We start from the raw sequence: 24346 nt of genomic DNA on the forward strand, positions 1-24346 counted from the left end.
AGTTGCCATGGTAATTGTTTGTAAATGATATTAAAAACACCATTGCCTGTTTTGGTACTGATTTTTTTTTTTTTTTTTTGAGCAAGCAAAAACTATTTCTGTAAGAAATTGTTACAAACACACCTTTAGTTTTTACACATGTACTATTATTACTGTTTTATTTTAAGATAAGCATAGCATCTAAGGTGTGTCAAACTAATTGCATTAAGTTAAGTTAGGTAGGAACGATGACATATATAAGCACATATAGGCTACTGTAAATGTAAATGTATAAAAAATTCATTAGAAAACCACAAAAGAGAACGGCATTCATTTTAAAAGAATAAAATCCATTTTTAGTTTTTATTGATTTTATTTAATTTTCTCTCATTTTCTATGTCTTATACAATTCAAGCTGAAAGAACCTGTTAAAAGTACATTAGCAGAAAAAGGAAAGGTCTTTGACACTTTGTGATTGACATTCACAAAAATATATATATATTTTTCTTAAATATAGCTACAGGACACAGTGATCGAGAATACGGGTCTCCTATTCGGTGCAACATGTGTATGGGTGCATATGTGGGGGGTATACGACAGTGTGTATGTGTGTATAGTCGGCAGAGGATACTGGCTGAGACAGAGACCAGCTGTCTCCCTGAGAATAACTCTTTTTTTGTGATAAACACAGTTCTACAGAAAAAAACAAAATAAACGTGGAACCACATATATACTGTTGTACAAAGTGACTAAATGAGACAACACAATTTCTTCTGAACAGAAAGGCATGCGTCAAAGGCCTAGAGGTTGGGGTTGTCAAAACAACACGTTACATAGACAGAATTCCCATATTTATGAACCACACCTTTCAATGAAGTTTCCTGAACATGGCTGGCCACATAGAAATATGACAGACTTGAACGCCATATCATTTAATTTGAGTCTTTCATGTAGATTGTATGATCACTCATTCATTTGAGAATTGCCTAAAACCATTGCACAGTATATACTAGTATAAACAATATTGTGAACCATGATTCAGAGGAATAGCCTTTAATAACTTAGTCAAAACTGCGTGGGCATGCAGGTAACAATGGAAGGACGAGATCTCGACCACAAACATTGACATATGAGAGGTGATCAACAATTTACAAAATATTACAACAGAAATCACTGTCATTTTCAATGCAGCCGCAGTATAACTTTATGTATCCGTATCCTTTGACGGACAGAGATCCCACTGACATTCTGAACATCCTACTGTCCTTTGTGTGTGAAAAACCAGATTATCAGAGTTCCAGAAAACATTGTTTTGTTTTGATCCCAATCCAGTTTGGCTGAGATTTTTCGACCAGAATGGATACCTCTGGAGGCCAGGTTGCAATGTCCAGCAGCAACAAAGTGTGTGGAAGTCCGTCCAAAGCAAAGTCTTTTACTTCTCTGGTACGATTTTCCATGTACACGCAGGAGCCAGCTGGTAATAGTCCTGGTTTGATCCTCCTTTAACATTCCCATTTCCAGTAAACCTGCTCCACCTTTACATCTCTCTCTTTCTCTCTCTCTCTCTCTCTTTTAAATATGCTAATTTATATACATTCCTATTTAAAATAATCATTTAAATGATAATATAAATTAAATGAAAGTTGCTTCTTTTAAAGTGGCATTTACAAGGGAGAGGGACAAAGGACTGAGGTTTCTCATTAAATTGACTTAATAAAAAAATAAAATAAATCTAAAAATGTATAACAAGGAGCAGCACCAAACACTGTCAAAATGTGCCTGAGCAAATGTTTACGTACGGGGTGGAATAACTGCTTTAAATATTGTGTTCACCAAAACTTGTTTTCATAAACGTACTCTAAAACAGATTGAGGTATTCATTTATTTAAACAAATGTGAATGTGATGATATTGTGCATTTGGTTTTCGTTTCTTTATCGTAAAAACAAACGTTTGGCAACGACTATAGAGTAGTAGTAATAATTACCCGGTTAATTGTTCAAAGAAAAACGGACAGATCTACTTTTGATTGCATATTGAATAATAGTTCAACAAACTGATTTTAAGTTAATCCAAGTTAAATACAAGTGAAGCTGTCAACTACTATAAAAATAACCAAAATGGCTCTCAGTTTGTAAAAAAACAAATTAAAATATAAAAAGATATTATGACGCATTTACAATAGCAGTTTTTGGGCAACCATTTGTCCAATATAAAATGGAGATTTGTCCGTGCATTTTTGTATGGCCAACAGAGGATCTACGTCTGTTTATATATATAACTCAGAATACTCATTTAAAACAGCAGTGATAAAATTTTGGTCCCTTAATTTTTACTAAATACCTGGGATTTTTTTTTCTAGAAAGTAGATTGTCAACGTTTTTTAAAGCGTAACTTCGGACTGAAAGTGCAACATCTACATTCTGTCTCAAAACAAAATAAGTGCTCTAGCTTGTGGGATACATTCATGATTCGTCTGAGGTTGAAACAACTCAGACAAAGTCAACAAATTGGAGACAGGAATGCTATGAACACTAAAAGAGCGATTAGGTGAGGTAAATTTCGTTTTAAACACTTCATTTAAAGGGTGTTGTGCTCTCCAGAAGGTTTATGATCTACAGTATGTGGAAGAAAGGTTTGCAGCGGTCACATTAGACTTTCAACATGCGAAAGTTCTACGCAGACCCCTGACAAACAGGATATGACATCACGCAAGTCGTTTTTTACAACCAAATTTATATTGAAAGAAAATATTTTAATAATCCAGTCCACTATGCAGTGACATAGTCATCCAATGATTTTTATAATCTTTCAAATCAGTGTTGAACAAGAGGGGATTGTGCGACATTGCTTCTATTCATGTTTCCTACATCTTGGATTTCCAAGATCTCCTACTGTTCACTGGTGATGAATTCGCAGATCGGAGTTCAACAAAATTTAACTTTTGAACGTAGTGAAATGCAACGAGCGCGATTAAATGGAAGTCAATGGAATGAAAGGCATTTAATCCAAAAAATCACCATATAAACTCCTTTATCCTTTTGTGTACAGAGTTGCCTATACATCAGTTGTATATGGCTGTTTCTTCTGTACATAAATGATAATTTAGGAGTGTTTCCGTAAAATAAAACAGCTAGATAAGGTGGCACAATCCCAGGAATAATCCTACTGTCTAATTTTTTTTTTTTCAAAATAATTATTTCTGTATTGGACAGCAGGCCAGCATGTAATCTAAAATACTGTGTTGGCCCCTGTATGTTTTTACATCTAATGATCTCTTCTCTTTCTACAGTGTGCTCTCTCTCTCTCTCTCTCTCTCTCTCTCTCTCTCTCTCTCCTCCTAACTGTTGGTGGAGTCAGGGAAGTTGATCTCGCTGCCGAACACTTCCCTGTACAAAGGTGGGAAGTTGTAAGCCGTGTCTGGGTGAACCAGACGGAAGAACTCCAGCTTGTCAACGTGCAGGTTACAGATCGACTTCATCCGTGGGAGTTTAGACACCATCTGCAAACGTAAGATGACAACAGTCAGTCCAATGAATCAGATATTTTGCACCGATTGCAGATACCAAACCTGTCTTAGAAAAGAAAATATCATTTAATAAATTTGTATATATGTATATCCTGCAGCGGCACTATACAGTTCATAGGTTGCATGCAACAGGAAAGCAGAACAAGATCTGATAAATAAAACGCTCGCTATCATAATTGCTCACTCCCTAAAGAAGTCAAAGTGTCAGATAAAACATTGTGGTTTAGGTAGTTATCAGGTTAAAGTACAATAACAGGATGTAACACTTAATACCTTTTCTCACTTTTGCAAGTACACTTTATAGTTACATTTATGCATGTGATAGATACTTGTTCTGAAGCGGCCTACATTTCATTAGTAGTTTTAGTTCCCTAAAAGAGTCTGTTTTGTAAATATACCCCAATGCATATTACCGTATTAAAAAAAGTCATGTCTGACTTAAAATGAACCGAGAACCATTCCTAGATTTGTAGATCCATTACTGAGACTCCTTGAATAAAAGTTAGTCTTTGTTGGGTTTTATTTTTCTTGACGTACTCACACAGACAGACTTAGTGGTCAGATTTGTTATCTATGTGTCTTTAAAAAAGACTCTGGTTACATACCTTGTCCAGCTTCTCAGTGGCGGCCCCGCTCATGTGCAAGCTGTGCTGCAGGGCCATGTAAACCTTTTCCTGAAGCTTCTGAACCTTCTGAGATTCTGTCAACCACGGCCGATCTGATAAATGTAATGTTTGAAACTGTGAGAGCATGTAGCATTTCATTTTGCTGAAGCAAATACACATGGCTTTTAAAAACAGAGATTTTACTATTTCACCAAATGGGTCAAGGCCGCATTTACATTGCATGTTTGAAGTTCCTCAATTCCAATTTATTTATCTCAAGTGGCACAGATTGGATATGACCCACGGAGGTGTAAGCAGGAAAAAAGCGCATAGATTCTGATATTCTCCGATCGGTTTCAGGCCTCATTCATATGTGGAAATAAATCGGATATGAATCGGATACATGCATTTGCGTCCGCAATGTAAGCGGAAGAATGGGATATTTTCAGTGCAATGTAGGACAACGGCTTCACTTACTGGAGTAATGTTGGAAGTTTTATGTCTTGTTTTGTGACTGTGTACATTGCATATCGCAACGTTTTACTTCCTCAGTAGTTTAAGCTGTTACGTGTCAGTATGTCTACCTCGAATTGTTTTGCCAAGTGTTTAGTGTAAATGCTGATATCAGATACAAGTCGCATTTAAAAGATGATGTAAACAGGTCGTCAAAAAATCGGAATTGGGCAACAAGATCTGCAGTGTAAATCCAGCCTTTATTTGTACCAGACACAGGCATGAGCATCTTACCTGGTGCCAGCAGCACGGCAGCACTGAATAAAGCCATTTCTTCGTCACTTAACTGCAGACGGCTCAGGTTTTTAGCCAGTTCAAAGACTGCATTCACCAGGTCATCACACCCTAGAAATACATACACACACTTGTTACTGTACTGATGGGTTACTTAACCATACATTTGCGGCTGCGTATACAAGACAAAGGAGACAAAAAATTGAGAAGTTTTTCCTTTGCGTAACATACACAGACAATGCTGTCAAAAAAATCAGTGTTTACAAACAAGGAAATCCTTTGTATAACTTGTGCAGGCCAGTAGATGGCGATGTTACTTTGTAAAGAAACACTACAAGCCTGTGCACATATGGATATTGTCGATAAATATAAACAATTAAGACAAAAGCCGCTAAACACTTGCTCCATCTAAAATGAGATGTTATTAACCGAATGCTCTCAGCACATATTATTCATTCATCAAATAATTTTTACATCAAATCCACTGAATTCTGGCCTCAAGCCCTTTAGAAATATCGGTTTGTTGCCAGAATTTATTAAAGGGACATTCCACTTTTTTTTTAAATATACTCATTTTCCAGCTCTCCTAGAGTTAAACATTTGAATTTTACCGTTTTGGAATCCATTCAGCTGATCTCTGTGTCTGGCTGAACCATTTTTAGCAAAGCTTAGCATAATCCATTGAATCTGATTAGACCATTAGCATTGCGCCCAAAAATGACCACAAAAAGTTTTGATATTTTTCCTATTTTAAACTTGACTCTTCTGTAGTTACATTGTGTACTAAGACCGACGGAAAATTAAAAGTTGCGATTTTCTAAGCAGATATTGCAGGAACTATACTCTCATTCCGGTGTTACCCATACCATGGGTGCAGCAGGCGCAATTTTATAACGCAGCACCGCGAAAATAGTCCCCTGCTATTGAAAGTTACCAATAGCCGCTTTTGCACTATCGGGCCTGTGCGAGCCAGGGCTTCAAATGGGCCTCACGGAGCCAATAGCCTCAGACCTCCAGCTGTGTAGCCAAAACACGATCACAAAATCAAGCCAATAGCTCCGCAGCGCTTCAGAAAACCAGATGGATAAGCATCTTGCCAGAGACTCAGATAAACTCCGCCTTTGACCTTTACCACTCCCCTAGCCCCGAGAAGCCCGCTCTGGCCCAAGGAATTCGGCGGGCCAGAAAAGCCGGGCCTTAAGCCCCAACGAAGCACCAGTGAAGCACGATCATGCCCCGGAAGTGACAATGCAAACGCCACAGGCCTCGGCAGGCACTGGCACGCCCGCTTAAAGCCCGATAGTGCAAACACGGCTAATGGGACTATTTTCAGGCCCTGCTGCAGCCATGGTAGGGCAGCAAAGTCCTTGATTATTACGCCAGTTTGAGAGTATAGTTCCTAGACATATCGGCCTAGAAAACACAACTTTTAATTTTCCGTCGGTCTTAGTACACAATGTAACTACAGAAGAGTCAAGTTTTAAATAGGAAAAATATCAAAACTCTTTGGTTATTTATGAGCGCGATGCTAGTGGTCTAATCAGATTCAATGGATTATGGTAAGCTATGCTAAAAGTGCTAGCGCCAGACCCAGAGATCAACATAATAGATTCCAAAACTGTAAAAATCAAATGTTTAACTCATATTTTCAAAAATATGTAGTGTTCCTTTAAGAGTCTGATAAAAAACAATGTCATACGCACTTAGCGGATTTTGCATCTGAATGAAGAAACTGTAAAAATTGTGATTGATATCACTTTTGGAAATTTATGGATTCATTAAGTATGTTGCATTGTGGGAAACAGTACCCAGCACAGCATGATCAGGTTAATGTAATACACATGATCTAGTATCCTATGCCATCTAAGTATAAAATGCATATTATCCATACTAAACTCTACACTGCAGAAATTGTATATTTTATGGCAGTAAGTTAATATAAGCAAAACCAGAGACTCACCAAGAGCTTTAAAGAGCTGAGGGCTGGCAAACTTTCCGTCAAAATACATAGTGTTATTAGAAGAGTTGTAAGCGCGACACATTCGTATCAGCAGCACTTCCAAACATCCTGGAACAGTTATAGAAAGAAAGACAGCAGCAAAAAAAAATAAAGGGGAGGAAGAGACAGACAGAAAAAGAGATGATAGGATAGAGAGGAGACAGGAGCAACAGAAATATGCTCCATCATGCAAAAAATAAAAAAATAAAAAACAGACATTTGTAATTATTTTGTTTTTCAAATAGTTGAAAATCAAAATTCAAATATTTCCAAAACACCAAAATGTAGCGTCATCATGAAGGGATAAAATTTTTCATATGGTATGCACAAAAAATTGAAGTAGAAAGAATGTTGGAGAAACAAACACAAAAGGAGACAAACATTAGTTTATAGTTCAACAGTTAACACAGAATAATGTGGACAGAACTGAACACTGTGTGTGCAATCTGTTAAAAACGTCTGCTTTTGTGCATAATAAAAATATACTGATAACCACCTGTAATTATCTAATCACATACGTTATCATAACACTATTGAAACTCATAAAGACTGAGTGTACATCAGAAATGCCACATCATGTCTTTGACTGGATGAATTGATACCAGCAATAAATCTGGTGTCTAATCTGGGATTAGTAATGTGTAATCTGTATGAGATGAAGACGGCACTGACCTGCTTTGAGCAAGATAATCTGGTCATTCTGACAGAGGTCCATAAACCCAGAGATGCGCTTGGCAAACTCCACAACATACTGAATGGCGTTCGTGAGGTGCAGGGCACAATGTTGCCACATCCATTCTGCAGACTGAACAAGCGCAGATTTAGACACATTCAAAATAGTGGTGTAGCTTTTTAGAAATGTCAAACTTACCTCCACTTTTTAGATATTTATGCATTTTATCCAAAGCAACTTAACGTGCATTGCAAGCTTTACATTTGATCTGTATGTGTGTTTCTTTGGGATAAAACCCATGACACAATGATCTACCAACTGAGCTACATATGTACCTCTGCAAACATTTTTGCACAACCTAAAATACATTCATCCAGGTACATATCACTGCATCTTTCGATGTAATGTCCACTAGAGGCGTTTTTTCTCCATTTTGATGCTACTTTAAGTTTAATTTGAATAAAACAAAGGTAAATAACGCATACAGATGTATTTTGATCATGTATTACAGTACCATTTGCAAGCTGCCAATATGCTTCCTGTAAACAAGAAGTTCTTGACATTGGCTGAACACTTTCAACCCATATGGTAAAACAATACATTTCTCGAGGCAAAATTTTGTTTTAAATATATGCAAAATACATTTTGTAGAAAGATAAAATTAAACTAAATTAAATTAAATATATATTTTTCTTTGCCAAAATATAAATGTTTGTAAAGTAATATAAAAGTACATTTTTGCAGCTGAAAATATACTTAATTATAACCTTTCAAACTCGTTCTGTTTCAGGTTTGTAATATACAACGTTGTTTTTCCACATTTTAACGCAACGTAAATATAGACGGTTTCAGCAGTAACAACATAAACAAGCGGCTGTCGCGGCCCGCACGTAACTTCCAGTAAACTCCGCTAAGAATAAATAACCACAAAGTACTTTAAACGTAGTTTATTTATATAAAAAGCAAAAAAACAACACATAGATTACCTAGGAAACCAAAACATTTGTTATTGTCGACGAGGTATTTGTTCAAGAGATCAGTTTAGCAACTAGTCAGACCATTAAAAAAACGAAACCGGAAGTAAAGTTCGGATCCAGACGTGTATCACTTGCGTCCGATGTAACCGTCTATAAATACTTTAAAATATATTTATTTTAAAAATATATTTTAAAATATCAAAAATTGCCAAGAATATACAGTTTTTTACAATATATATTAAAATTAATATTTTGCTGTATGGGAATCCTGGCGACATCAGAAGTTTATCAACCAAAGTCACACAAGCATGAACTGAAGAATATTAAAGCTGCTGCAATTAACCAATAAAATCGACAATCATTTTTAAAATACTTGTTAACAAATTTCATTATCGGTTAGTTGTTCTTTAATGTCACATCCATTCCCGCACCACCGTAGTTTTGGACAGGGACACACGTCTGCTTCATACAGCCCAAGTTGTGCACTTATTAAAGTCTTCTTACAGATGTTTTACTATTTAAAAGCTGCACAAACTTTATGTATACATGTATAAGGATTAAAATATCAAAATCAGAAAGATTAGCAAAACTCAAACTTTTAAAAGTACACTTTAGTGTTGGGCGATATGCTACAAGATAGTATCGGGGGCAGGGCAGTAGTTTACTTTTAGTTTATTTATTTGTTCATTTTTACTCATTTATGACAAGTCACTTGATTGATAGACAAAAAAGAAGCAAGGGCAACACTGTCATAACCGCAACCTTCTTAAAACTGATGCCATTAATCCGAGCATGAAAAAAGCCATGTCCTGTGTGCCAGGAAGCGGGAACAACACACTCGTTGCTTTTAACCCTCTGGGCGGTAACAACCTCTCTAGTAAAAGGAAATGTCAGAGCCATCCGTATTGCAAGCTCATTTGCAATGAAAAGTCCAAATCATGAGCATTACAAAAGGAGTCCATGCCGTGCACATTCAGGTCCAAGCAAGAGTCGCGTTACAAGTTCTCTCGCGCAAAGTGAAGCCCACAAACCCTCTCATGCAAGGAAAGGCACGCAATGTGCATGTTAATGTGAAACTAAGATGATAATAATAATAACCATCGCCAACTATTGTCATGAAAGCATGCTATTGGCGATATGTCTGACGATCGTGTATACACGATACTATCGTCTATTGCCACAACCCTACTAACTAGCAGCCATATCACCCTGTAGCCCAAGACAGCTTGCCCGCTGAAGCTAAGCAGGGCTGAGCCTGGTCAGTACTTGGATGGGAGACCACCTGGGAAAGCCAGGTTGCTGCTGGTAGAGGTGTTAGTGAGACCAGCAAGGGGTGCTCACCCTGTGGTCTGTGTGGGTCCTAACACCCCCGTATAGTGATGGGGACACTATACTGTCAAGTATAAACCGAGGTCCTGACTCTCTGTGGTTGTTAAAAATCCCAGGATGTCATTTGAAAAAGGGTAGGGGTGTGCCCTGGCCAAACTTGCCCATTGGCCTACTAATCATCCCCATATCTACTAATTGGCTATATCACTCTGTCTCCTCTCCACTAATAAGCTGGTGTGTGGTGGGCGTTCTGGCGCAATATGGCTGCCGTCACATCATCCAGGTGGATGCTGCACATTGGTGGTGGTTGAGGAGATTCCCCCATTCATATGTAAAGCGCTTTGAGTGCTGCAGAAAAGCGCCATATAAATGTAACTAAATAATATTATATTATTATTATTACACTTCTACACGTGAATGCCCTATAATTTAGGGTTGTATTTAATTATATTAAGTGAAAAATCGAATTTGAGTAGATATTTAGGTTTTAACCGATTAGTCGTTTAAAGCTGCAGTGTGTCATTTTTAGAAGGATCTCTTGACAGAAATGCTAAATAATATACAAAACTATATTATTAGGGGTGTATAAAGACCTTTTTATAATGAAACGTTAGGTTTCATTACCTTAGAATGAGACTTTTTATCTACATACACCAAGATGAAGTCGCCATTTTGTGCCGCCATGTTTCTACAGAAGCCCTTAACGGACAAACTTTTTTTACCAAGTTGTCTCCGACAATGACATGTTTTTTCGGTGGCAGCTCCCGTGGCTTCTCTAAGCGTTTCAAAAGTGAGGGGTGAGCAGTGGACTGAGCCGTTAGTTGCAATTCGCAACCTCACCACTAGATGCTGCTAAAATTTACACACTGCACCTTTAATCTAAAAATAATCACCCAATTGATTATGAAAATAACCGTTAGTTGCAGCCCTAAAGAATATACTCCAATAATGTCCAGTATTGTCTACTTTGTAACCTTCAACGAACCCGCATAAAAACGGAGAAAAAACAAGTGGACACTCCAACCGAAAGGTGTAGAAATATGTATAAGAAAAAAAACTTAATTTAGGTTATGAAGAATTATATTCTGAGGTATGTGATTCCAGTATTCATTTCTGAGCTAAAGTTCACATTCAATGACATTCACATGATCTAGTACAGATGTGTAGCTGCAAATTTACCTTGAGCTGAAAGCTACGAGTTTCTTCGGGTGTGTAGAGGTTCCAGGTGAGTTTCTTCAACTCATCTGCGCTGTACTGACACGTCTCCAAGTGAGACTTCACCACATTTTGAGTGATCCGCTCTGAACACAAATGCACACAATCAACATAAGCACAAATCTGTTCTCTCAATTCATTAAAGCGAATCTATAAAGGTAGCTTACCTATATTATTTAGTGAGAATGTTTCTGGTAGGGACCCCAAGATTGAGTGCATAAGTCGACTATTTTCAGACAGCATGTACTCATGTTTCCCATTACCAGCTTCTGTGAAATCTACAGTGCTCGGCTCTGGCGAGCTCTGACTGGACGAACTTCCACTTCCCACGCTTCCGGATCCGCCCCCTAGTATGTCGAGATCGCAGTATTCTCTCGCCTCCTCCGGGGTCAACGGTAGGTCGAAAAGCAAACCGTCGGGCAGCGTGGCGATGTCATCCAGGTCGCTGAGGGCATCGCTGGACTCACCGCTGCTGTACGGCCGGCTATGCGTGCTGTCATCGCCTGTCTCCTCACGGCCCCCCAAACCTGCCAGACATTCCTGAGACAGCTGTTGGTGCCGCTGTACCTCTGCATACAGACTATCTCGCTGTTTCTTTGACATGCGCCCAAACTTCACCGCTGCAGAAAGTAAACAAGAGAAAGTTAAGTAACGTCCTTCTCCAAGTATCCTAATTCAACATTTAGACTCAAGCTCACCGTCACGACTCATGCCGAGTGCCAGGCACTTCTGCAGGCGACAGTGTTGGCATCGGTTTCTATTGGTTCGGTCGATCAGACAGTTTCTCTGTCGCGAGCACGAGTACATGGCATTGTTCTGCTGGCTGCGCCGGAAAAAACCCTACGAACAATAAAGATGTTATCCAACTGTACTGTATGACTCAAACAAGGTGCGGCTTTTCTTGGGCATGTCTTTGCATTGAATGAAAAACATATTTAGTGATATAAACTGACCCAGAAATAGGGATAAGCTGCATAGTTTGTACTTTTTACAGTAATAAAATTGATGGAGGATTATGGGTACCTTGCATCCTTCACACGTGATTACTCCATAATGAATTCCAGAGGATTTGTCACCACAGATTTTACACGGTATAATCTCAATTTGAGCTGTAATAAAAACACAAAATTGTTATATATCTGCTTATAAATAAACAAAATTTTCTTAAAGTCCTTAATTATTATTCACACATCATCATTAAATGATGAAAAAAAAGAAAATGCATTGAGTGTTATGTAACAAAAAGCAAACTTTGCATGTAGTGGTGACGTGAAAAACAAAACAAAGCTGCTGTAACTTGCATAAAAACATCCTCCATTTTGTCTTTCTGGTTCGTCTGTCAGCTGAAAGCAATGACCAAGATACACAGTGGCATGCAATGGAAAATCGGTAAGCCCTCAGGTGCCCCTCCCATACGGCTCTCCGTGTTATATAACCTTCGTCTGCAAACATTCCACTAACACGCCATTCAGGGATGCTCAGTCTAATAATGGAGAGGCCCCGCCCCCTTCTGCTTCTGCCAGCCTACTGGATGTGGCCTGAACAGCTGCGTCTGTGATTGGTTGATTCCGAGTGTCACTTCATTCATCTTGGTTCTAAGCCCATGTGGACTCGCTGTCCTACTGACATACTTTCTCACTGAAAAAGGGGAGGGCTATTATGGGAGGATCCCTGGAACATGCAATTTGAATAGGCCTTTCCCTTACACTGTCTTAAGGTGGAACCAATCACGACAAATACATACAACACAGAAATGAACTAATCTGTGACCCTGGACCACAAAACAAGATTTGTACATCATCTAAAAGCTGAATAAATGAGCTTCGATGTATGGTTTGTAAGTATAGGACAATATTGGCAAAGAAATTCTTGTTTAAAAATCTGAGGTTGCAAAAATTAAATCTAAATATTGAGAAAATGGCCTTTAAAGATGTACAAATGAAGTTCTTAGCAACACATATATTACTAATAATAAATATATATTTGGTATATTTACAGTAGGAAATTTACAAAATATCTTCATGGGTCTTTACTTTTTGGCAAAAAAAAATGTTGTTGGATTGTTGGCTAAATATACCCCATGAGAATTATGATTTTGTGGGCAAGGGTCACATGACTGATTCTCACAAAGGACTGCAAATATATTTATATAAATTGTACACACATCCCTTATGAAAATTAACCATGGTAACCACAAAATAACCATGGTTTTGACAACTATGGTTTTCAAAACCATAATTAAACCATGGGTAGTGTAGTAAAACCATAGTTTTGCTGATAGTAATCAATACACCTAAAAACATGGTTACACTTTTATCACAATAAACCATGGTTAATGTTCGTAAGGGATAGCTAACATGAACCAACAATAGGCAATATTTGCGCAGCATTTATTTATCTTTGTTAATGTACAATTTTTTATTTGAATCATGTTATAATATTGTTATAAAAATGTAATGTTAATGTTAAAGAGCACACAAAGTTACAACTTTTACATGCTCTGCTTTTTATATGTGAACAATTAATGCATTAGGATACAGCTCATCACTTAAAGGCGGGGTGCATGATCTCTGAAAGCCAATGTTGATATTTGAAATCACCTAAACAAACGCCCCTACCCCAATAGAATCTGGACCGTCTTTTGATAGACCTGCCACACACATTTTGATTTATTGTCCCAAAACTTATGGAGGGCATTGTAAATGGAAATGACCTCCTTATGCTGGGTACACACCAAAAGATAATCGACCGATTTCCCCCCTTCTGACAATCCTAGCTATGCCCAGAGTATCGCAATGGTTGTACAGATTATTTTATCAGATTGTCCCTTCGTGTGAGGTGTGTTAAGAGTGTCCGAACCTACTTGGAAGAACGTCGGAGCCGCGCCGATCATGAATCGTAAATATTCAACATGAAGACAAACGCGAGCACGCTATTGAGATTATCACGTGAAACTAAATCATATCCAATCAGAAAGTGAGATGAGGGAAGACGGAAGCAGTCATGGCGCAGCACAAAGGCCGCTTCTCAATCCGTAGGTTGCATTTCCAGGCTGCATATACGTCATCAAGTCTTATTTCAGAACATTAACAGTTATAAAATTGACTATTATTCCTAATTTATCGTATATTGTTGTAATATACTTATGACTTGCGAATGTAATGCTCAGTTAACTTGAATAAACCAGGTTTCATGACGTATGCAGCCTGCATATGCGACCTCTGCAGGCTACAGCCTTCGGATTGAGAAACGGCCAAAGTGAAGTTAATGTGGACAGCAGAGATTGAGGATCAGCTTGTTGATTTGTGGCAACAGCACAAATGTTTATACAACGTGTCTTGAAAAATTTATTCCAAGCACTATCATTGAAATGTCTTCCTGCATATCGTCCACCATGCTTATTCTGAAGTCTCGCGAGATTTTGTGGGATTTCCTGTGTTCACAGTCGAGACTCTGGTTACAAATCTGTTTGTGTGTGGTGTGCTGTCTTTTGACACATAATGGCACACCACACACTATAGGAGCAAAACGGTTAAATCTAGGATTTTTTTGTCATGTTTGTGGTCTATCGCATTTTTAAAAATCTTATAAGATGTAAAAAATCTTTCGGTGTGTACCCAGCATTATAGGGAGAATCTGTTCGGGGAAAATCTGTGCAGTGCAGAATGAGTCATCAATATTTTGGTCAAGCTTACTTGAAAAATGTATATCTGTCCTGTCTATTTAAAGACTTATTCTTAGACTCATACAATTCGCTCCTCCTTCTTTGTCACAGTGATGAGCGTAAGGATTTTTGACAATGTGATTTGCATATGTAGGCCAGAGTAAAGAAAAGTGAGTTACAGTAATACCTCGCCTATTTTACATAATACACCCGTTCTCACCCAGTGACATGATAATACAGTATAAAACAGTCAAAGTGTCAGTCACTTTAAGTTATGCTTCGTACAATATGTTCCAGCTGTCTGGACATTGCAGACCAAAGGTCAACCACTGTATTACTGCCAAAGCAAACATTAGAAGAGGCATATGGCTACACTCCAAAATAAGACTTTATGACCTTTATCAATCGACCTTTTGGAAAATATGCTTTATGTGTTAATTAATGTGTGCGTGTGTGTGGTATCTCTTTGACAGAAGGTGAGTATCGTCATATTGGTATTGTGTAACATGGGTGGAGGCAGGTACAAATAGTAACCACATAACAGCAACACACATTTACAAAATGAAACTAAAGACTTTTATCATAATAATTAATGTTAAGATTTTACTCAGCCTATTTAAATGAAATGACCAAATGATGAGTTTCCATAAGGTTACATTATAACAGAAGACAGACCATGCAAAAAACGTGATGTCAAGATTTACGTAAAAAAATATTTTTGATAATGTGCAGATTTTCTCTGATTTAGACCGGCTGTTTTCAGATTATATTATTTGGTGACACCGATCAAGACACACAGTGTTTTCATGCTCAGCTGCCTAGTGAATATAAGCCATGTAGTGTATATTTAAACACAGCCCCACCTCACGACAGTGTGCCCGGACATGTACACTCGCAACTGGCTTTGACATTTGTCGATGGACTTATAAACCGAGAAAGAAAATCCTCACTTTGTGCTTACAGACAAAAGAAACCCAACATTTTTGGGCCACTAGTTAAGTAAATTGAAAATTAATTACAATTGCAATATTTACTTTATGTACAGCAGAAAGGTCGGCTCCGATTCCAGTTCTCGGGTCGGTTTTTATACTTAATTCTCGATTCAACTCAATGAAGATAGATTTAATACAAATACTATAATAATAAAAAGAACAGTGAACAGCAATTTACAAGTGGGTAATTAATAAAAAGAAATTAAAAGCCACAACACTAACGTCGTCGTCTTGCTTGTAAAATCTAAAATGATTTTATACCTCTGACTTTTTATGTGAAGGTGGCATCAACGTCGATGAAGCACCTGAAACACTATTTTAAGCACTGAAAAAATGAATGACAGGCTCGCCTCTCGCTCCTTGGTAACATCGCGCAAGGCAAAAAAGAGGGTGAGATCTAGTGAAGAAGACTAGTAATTAGATTAACGTTAATCTTATTTTCAATGTTTGCGGAAATAAATATGAAAAAAAAAACGATTCTGCTCTTTGAGAATCGATTTTGAATCGACCACATAAAAAACCGATTAATCAAAAAAATCTTGTTTTTTTAGGGCTGGTTTTGCGATTAATCGTTTTTTTTTACCTGGTCGATTCAGAATCGATTCTCAAAGGCCACAAATAAATTTTAAAAAAATTAAATAACCTGATCCTGTTTGATTAAGGAATGCAACTGTTCTGACTTTTTTCAGCATACATTTTCATCTTGCATCAAAATTGTATTGTATTTAACATAACTGTATGCATATGAAAATTTGAGATGGGTTCTGTTTTAATGTACCCAACTTAGTGTACCTAAAATAAAAGAGTTTAATATACAGGTTTGTGGCTCTTATTTACTTTTTATTAATTACCCACTTGCAAACGTATGCTCCCTGTTATTTTTAATAAATATAGTATCTGTATTTAATCTTTATTTCCTTGTGTCGAATCGAGAATCGAGCATAAAAATCAATCCAAGAATCGAAAACGAAAGGAGAACCGATTTCATAGCTTGTGAATCGAAATCAAAGAGATCTGGGGTGCGTTTCCCAAACAACGACGTCACTCGTTGCTGAACGACCATAGTACGATGCATCGTTGGAGAAACAAACTACCTTGTCACAACTGTTTCCCGAAAGCATGTAACTTTGTCGCACATTCGTCGTTTGAACGATGTTGGTTTAACAACATAGTTGATGATGTCACGTGGGAGGTGAAGTACTAATTAATCTGTGCAAATCGATTTAATGTCAGATTATTGCTGTAAATAACATATATTGCATCGTTATTTTCAATATAATATATTTTCAAGATATTTAATTCACGCGCAAGTTCCCTCTTACGTCACTCCTCACAGGGTCTTGTATGCTTGTATGTCTGTGCACATGCGCAGTTTTTAAATGCAGCGCTTTCATTCTGTTTACAAATTTAAAGACGTAAAATAAAATTTTAATATATTTCGAATGATGGATATAGACTGTACTACATGTTTTTTGCTTATTTTGTTCAAAAGCCTACATATAATAATAACAAGGAGCGATGCTTCTAACAACAGGTCAAGAGCTGTCGTTCCAACGGCACAAGTTAGCGATGCAGTTTGCGAATGTTTGTTTGAGTGATGGTTTCGGGAAACACCAAATCGTTGAAAGATGTTAGTAACGATGGAACTTAAGATGTTTGTTGGCTAACGATGCTTTTGGGAAACGCACCCCTGAATCGATATCCAGCCCTACTATTTATTATTGTTTTACAATAGTAACAATTAGTGAATGTGGAAAGTGTTAAAGATGGTAAGCATGCTACAACTTTGATATTTATTAATAAACATAAAATGCATAAAAATTCTTTTCTAAGGGGTGTGTTCTCAATTTTTCAAGATAACCATACTAAATTACACAATTGCAATTATATTACATGACAAATCAGAACATTCTAAAATTTATTTTTATTTATTTAAGCGTATTAGATTTAAATTTAATTCATATTGATTACATAAACATCTACTAATATTTAAAACAATGTTTATTGCCAAAACTGATATTAAATGACAACATTGGCATGCATTAGTGGTATAAAAAAGTCATTTCAATTTTGGTATTTTGTTAATGTCAAAACTTGAATCTTAGAAGTCAGGATCAAACTCAGGTTGAACCTCAAGGGCTGTGTCGATCACAGACAGAGCGCGTGGGTTTGCGCAACTTTGTCGAAGCCACGCCCCCTCCATCCCGGTTCCCGCCCGTGAATGTTGCTGTGTAATCTTCAGTGACATAACTAGGTCAGTAGAACAGCCGATTCTAAAAAGCTCCTCACACAGCCGGCCATGCTGCTTTCGCAAAACAACAACACAGTAGACCCTCCCCGACATTTACATACAACCATATCACATTAGCACTGAAAGATTTACAGTATTATTATCTTGTTTAAAAGTGCTTCTTTGCGACGTGCGTATTTTCAGAAGATATACATGGGTATTAACGCAATAATTTAGGTTTCTTCGTAAAAAAACACTAGATTTTACTTATAACCATAATGAAATTAACATTGAAGCAGCTTTATCAAGCGAAAAATTACAAAAAGCGTCAGAATTTCAAACTTGCGTTGTGCTACGTTAAAACATCTAATAATAAACATCAAACATAGCGCCGCAAAACATCGCGTTAATGTTCGCGTGAATGATGTCACAGGGAGAAAACCAGCAAAACGACAAAAAAATAATATATTAATCTACTGTACAAGTCTGCTTATTTCAATCTGTCAGTAATATCTGCAGATCGTTAGAGTCATCCTGCATGAAAATTCACGTTTGTCAAAATCTCTTCACGTATTAACTTACTTCAGGTTTACGAACAATTCTGCGTACTTTTCATAGACTCCACAGTCGACCTAATAACAAATAAATGGCAAACATCTTACCTCTCATTTTGTTGAAAGGTTTGTTGAAAGTCCTCAGGGTGCGAACTGCGAAGCAATATTTTGACTTAGGTGAGACGGCCACGAGAAAATAACTTTTCAGGTCCGACTGTGAACATTGTAATAACATAGGAGAGATCCTCAAAGTAAGTTGAATCGGTCTTCTGTCGGCTCGCGATGTGTTTACGCTTTGAATTGTGCTCTACTCTCTCTCACTCTACCCTGCTAACCTACTTTCTGACGCGTGGACTCTCACATGATCTCGAGCGCTTTCGCCTGGTCCTCACGGGGACGCGCATCCCTTCAGCGCTTAAGGTGGGACGAGCAATTACTTAACCGTAATGATTGTATTTAATTTGATTTATTATGCTGATTATTATAACCATGTGAATGAACACAGTGCTGTCAACGTTTTTGCACTGATAGGGAAATAGTTTAAAATAACCCTTGGTGATGATGTCACACAAAACTGGTATTAAGAAGACAAATAGAGCTTTAATAAAACTAGAATAATTCACATTCCCACAGGTCCCTAAGCACATAGGTTCCCATAGGTCCTTAAGACCCTTTGGGACCCTTCAATTAATTAAATGCAGTGGATTATGGGTATTTCACTGTTGTTTATACTGACGTTTTTGTCTGATTCTTTCAAGTATAATTGTAATGACTCACTAAATCATATTTAGAGTCTAGCACAAGGAAAATACAATAAGTCACATTATAATGTTTAATGTGTTTGAAGCTGTCACCAGTGCTTTGTTATTTCCTATGTGCACACCCATTAGGAGCTATTTGAGGTTTATTATGCAAAATGGGCTCTTTTATTAATCACAATCCTTGTAGAAGAAAATTACTGAGTCATTAAATAAATAAGGTCCTGTAATGGTCCATTAATCTTTGTATATCTGCTGAACAACCACATGAGTTATTATTCATTCATTTCTTTTCATTCATTTATTCAAACTTATACAAAGATAAAATAACATTGAGTCTTTTATGTATTATTATATATCAGTAACATTTGTATATATAGTAACAGTAACATATCATGACAAAAAAGAAAAATGTTCCAACACAAGCCAATTTTCTGAATAATGAAAGTTGAGCCATGCGATGCAAAGAAATAACCCAAGTGCCTCTGTGTGCAGATCATTTTTAAACTCCTAAATGGCAGCGATGACGAGAGGAGCGGGGACTGCGTGCAGAAATAAACTCTGTGATGCAATTTTATGGCAGCGGCTCTTATGAAACACACAGCGATTAGTAAGTAGGTTAGTGGAACAAGTCAGACAGCACACAATGTGCTACTCTCTCCATGGCTCCTCCCCATCAACCCCTTACCCTCTTCACACTTCATTTCTCATCTTCACCTTAAAGCTTGAGGTCCTATAGGATTTGTTTCTTTTCATGTTTTGCCTCTTTTTTTTTTGATACAGTCTGTTTACCAGACTAGCCCGCAGAGCCCCTGTTATTCTGAATGTCTTTCATCTTTTCACCGTCTACGCTCATCTGTCTCTATCATGCAATGAACATCACAGCTAAAACAGAAAGAGCTTTGTACACATCTGGATTTGTTGTATTATAATCAATATCTCTTTATTCTGTATTGTTGTTGAGTTAAATTCAAGCTTTCGTGTGTTCCTGCTTGCTTGGTACAGTAACTAATAGCAACAGCCGTGACATCCTGACCCTAAACCTACGTAATCGTACAATTAAGGGCTGGGTGGGGGCGTGAGCGAATCCATACAGATGGTTTATACGTGTGAGAGAATACAGATGAACAGATATGATTCATGATAAATGGATATGAACAATAAAAAAAATTCTGACCAAAATGCAGTTAATGTTCAAATCTGTGTGAACACATTGCAGTGTTATATGGAGATGACATGGAGTGTCCTATCTCTTACATTGACCTAAAACCCTATATTTATTTAAATCGGGTGATTTGTCATTCACCATTTTTGCTAAATTGTTTAGGAAAGGTGTGTCTGAGCATTCATACATTTACACATTTGGCAGACGCTTTTATTAAGCAACTTTCAGTGCATTACAAGTGATGCATTTTTATCTGTAAATGTGTTCCCTGGGTTCAAACCCATGACCTTTGTGCTGCTAACGCAATGCAGTGGACTCTGAACTTTGGCCATTGAGAAACCACCTAGCTACCTCCCAAAACCAAAAGGAAAAATTATAGATGAGATCTCCTTAATATCTCAAACGTTTCTCTGAGACAGCAGTATTAGAATTGTGAGGAAAGATTTTTTTCAGATATTTTTATGACAAAAAGATTAAAAAATCACAGAAATTTCTCCATTAAAGTTGCAGAAGAGATCCCAACAATGTCACAAACTGAGGTCAGATGTTCATTCTTCAATTAAAAGTCAATGTTATTTTACACTTCAATATAAATGTTTCTCATTAGACCACAGTTTTTATAGTATATTTGATACTTTTATAATATCATTTTTATAGCTCCATATTGCTTATTTTTATATACACTCACCTGAAGGATTATTAGGAACACCTGTTCAATTTCTCATCAACCAATCACATGGCAGTTGCTTCAATGCATTTAGGGGTGTGGTCCTGGTCAAGACAATCTCCTAAACTCCAAGCTGAATGTCAGAATGTGAAAGAAAGGTGATTTAAGCAATTTTGAGCATGGTATGGTTGTTGTTGCCAGACGGGCCGGTCTGAGTATTTCACAATCTGCTCAGTTACTGGAATTTTCATGCACAACCATTTCTAGGGTTTACAAAGAATGGTGTGAAACATCAGGGAAAAACATCCAGTATGCGTCAGTCCTGTTGTCGAAAATGCCTTGTTGATGCTAGAGGTCAGAGGAGAATGGGCCGACTGATTCAAGCTGATAGAAGAGCAACTTTGACTGAAATAATCACTCGTTACAACCGAGGTATGCAGCAAAGCATTTGTGAAGCCACAACACGCACAACCTTGAGGTGGATGGGTTACAACAGCAGAAGACCCCACCGGGTACCACTCACCTCCACTACAAATAGGAAAAAGAGGCTACAATTTGCACGAGCTCACCAAAATTGGACAGTTGAAGACTGGAAAAATGTTGCCTGGTCTGATGAGTCTCGATTTCTGTTGAGACATTCAGATGGTAGAGTCAGAATTTGGCGTAAACAGAATGAGAACATGGATCCATCATGCCTTGTAACCACTGTGAAGGCTGGTGGTGGTGGTGTAATGGTGTGGGGATGTTTTCTTGGCACACTTTAAGCCCCTTAGTGCCAATTGGGCATCGTTTAAATGCCACGGCCTACCTGAGCATTGTTTCTGACCATGTCCCATCCCTTGATGACCACCATGTACTCATCCTCTGATTGCTAGGATAATGCACCATGTCACAAAGCTTGAATAATTTCAAATTGGTTTCTTGAACATGACAATGAGTTCACTGTACTAAAATGGCCCCCACAGTCACCAGATCTCAACCCAATAGAGGATCTTTGGGATGTGGTGGAACGGGAACTTCGTGGCCTGGATGTGCATCCCACAAATCTCCATCAACTGCAAGATGCTATCCAATCAATATGGGCCAACATTTCTAAAGAATGCTTTTAGCACCTTGTTGAATCAATGCACGTAGAATTAAGGCAGTTCTGAAAGGGGTCAAACACAGTATTAGTATGGTGTTCCTAATAATCCTTTAGGTGAGTGTATTTGATTTTAGCAAAACGAAAACTTCAACAAAACAAACGAGAACGTTATCAAAGATCCTGAGATCAAGGATAATGTCATCCTGTAAGTGTGTTATGGGTTAAACATTTTGCACTGCAACTGAGATTTTAATGAAAAGAGCAAATTAATTGATCTGGAAATTTAATGTTGTTGGAAATGGAGTATTGATGAAGTGATTGATGTGTAAATCCTCTCTCTCGCTCTCAGAGACGGAGATTTCAGCATGCACAGGGATTATGTTTGATCCGGCCATAATCCCGCTCCCCCATGTCCACCTCTCTCTCTCACTCTCTCATTAATCCCCTGCTTTTCTACCATCTTAAAGGCTCTCTAATCTCTGCTGTTTTGAGTCTGCTTATCTGATGTGACTCCAGGCAACGCGCTACCAGGCTAGTGGGTCAGTGAAAACATACACTATCAATCACTTTGTGTTAACTTCTTCCTTTCCTCTTCTCGCCTCCCTTTCTCTCTACTACATAGTACTGTTCACTAAACAGTGATGTTATCAGATGAAGTGAAGGCATACTATGGGACATTTTTACAAACACAGTAGAGAAATATGGTCAAAAATGGTTCAAAGCTTTCACTGGGATAGCACCATTTAAAAAGTCCTAATATGTACCATTTAGGTACAGATATGTATAAATTTGGTACCAAAATGAGGTACTAATATGAATTTTTTTACGTGTGAAGGCCTACTTTTTAAAATGGTATTGCCCTAGACAGATACAGTAGGGACATTTTTTAACAGTGACATAGTGTCTCACATCTGTGTCTATTTCGTAAAAAGTAGCACATATACAAAACATTTATTCATGTTCAGTTGTGGCAGCACATTGTCAGAAACAATTGTTGGAAATGGTATCTAGCTTTCACTGGGGCAGTACCCTTTCAAAAAGTACACCATTGCACCCTTAAAGTTCATATTGATTCTTCAAAGGTACATAAAGTACAGTATTGCTACCAAAGAGTGCATGTTTTTACCTCAAATATTGGTACCAAATGTATACATATCTGTATCTAAATATTACATATCAGGACCTTCTTCCAACATGTACCTTTGAGGTACAAATATTAACTTTTTTATGTGCAAAGGGCTACTTTAGAAATGTCCCAGTGACCATTTATGACCATTTTTATTTACTAAAGAGTAAAAACATTTTGTCGTGTATGTGGAAAAGTCTAAAAACACAACTGGACATATTTTTTACTTTCACACTTATAAAAGTATTATTAAAAGTATTATGTCATTGTTATTTCAGGCATGCACCAGCTTGCCAATCATACAAACCTAAACTCATGTCATCGGAATGAAGTTCAAATTTACCTCACCAAACACACAAAACACCTCACCAAAAAAGCTGAAGACGTGATATGAGCTTCACACTGAATTTCAATTATCATCCGTCCACCGCAAACTTCTACAGAACATCATCAACCAACTTCATCTGTATGGTTGTAGGTCGTGTATAGTTTGGCAGGTACAGTTTCAGTCAAAGCCTTGGACATACTGTACGTTTCAAAGAGAACAAAGCACTCATTTTATTATCAACAACTGTTAGATCAAATCAAACACACCCTAGATAAAAAGAGTGAGGGACAAATAAAAAGGGCTCTGACTTATTTAACGTTATTTTCCGATTGCCATCTCAAGATAAAAAAAATCTGTCGTGACTGATCCGACTCTTATTTGCCAGGCAAATGTCCCTGCAAATTCCGGTTGCCCAAATGAACCAGATGCTCCCGGTGTCATCGTCACTGCATAAAAGAAAAAGGATGACGTTGCCGCGGAAACGGGCGAGTGAGCGAATCTGTTTACTGAGTCAGCCCGCATGCTGAGCCATGTGAGACTGACCCATATAAAGCCAATGATTGGCAGATTATCAGCAACACCCAATCCCTTATTAGTGCGCGTGCTAGGAAACACGTAAACAGATCTCGTCTTCCTTGTCTTTTCTATTTAAAGTGCAATTACAAAGGAAGAATGAAAGAGAGATGACTAAACGAGAATCTGGTAGAAAAGGCAAGTGGTTATGCG

At 37.6% G+C, this 24346-nt stretch overlaps 1 protein-coding gene and 1 pseudogene across 2 annotated transcripts; one reads left to right on the plus strand and one right to left on the minus strand.

Annotated features, from left to right (window-relative positions):
• Positions 1-308: 308 nt before the first annotated feature.
• On the minus strand, positions 309-18856 carry rorcb (RAR-related orphan receptor C b). Of its 2 annotated transcripts, none has more exons than XM_065276789.2 (10): positions 18601-18856; positions 12076-12161; positions 11751-11892; positions 11220-11672; positions 11017-11138; positions 7531-7663; positions 6820-6927; positions 4860-4970; positions 4113-4225; positions 309-3480 (listed from the first exon to the last, which is right to left on the minus strand). In XM_065276789.2, the coding sequence occupies exons 1-10, from the start codon at positions 18725-18727 to the stop codon at positions 3319-3321; spliced, it is 1557 nt and encodes a 518-aa protein (XP_065132861.1). In that variant the 5' UTR covers positions 18728-18856; the 3' UTR covers positions 309-3318. The 2 variants fall into 2 exon arrangements, with proteins under 2 accessions (XP_065132861.1, XP_065132860.1); XM_065276788.1 differs by lacking the exon at positions 18601-18856 and adding an exon at positions 12354-12754.
• On the plus strand, positions 9700-9816 carry LOC135767537 (5S ribosomal RNA; annotated as a pseudogene).
• Positions 18857-24346: the final 5490 nt, after the last annotated feature.

The sequence above is a fragment of the Paramisgurnus dabryanus genome, chromosome 6 (assembly GCF_030506205.2).
Source record: "Paramisgurnus dabryanus chromosome 6, PD_genome_1.1, whole genome shotgun sequence".
NCBI lineage: Eukaryota > Metazoa > Chordata > Actinopteri > Cypriniformes > Cobitidae > Paramisgurnus > Paramisgurnus dabryanus.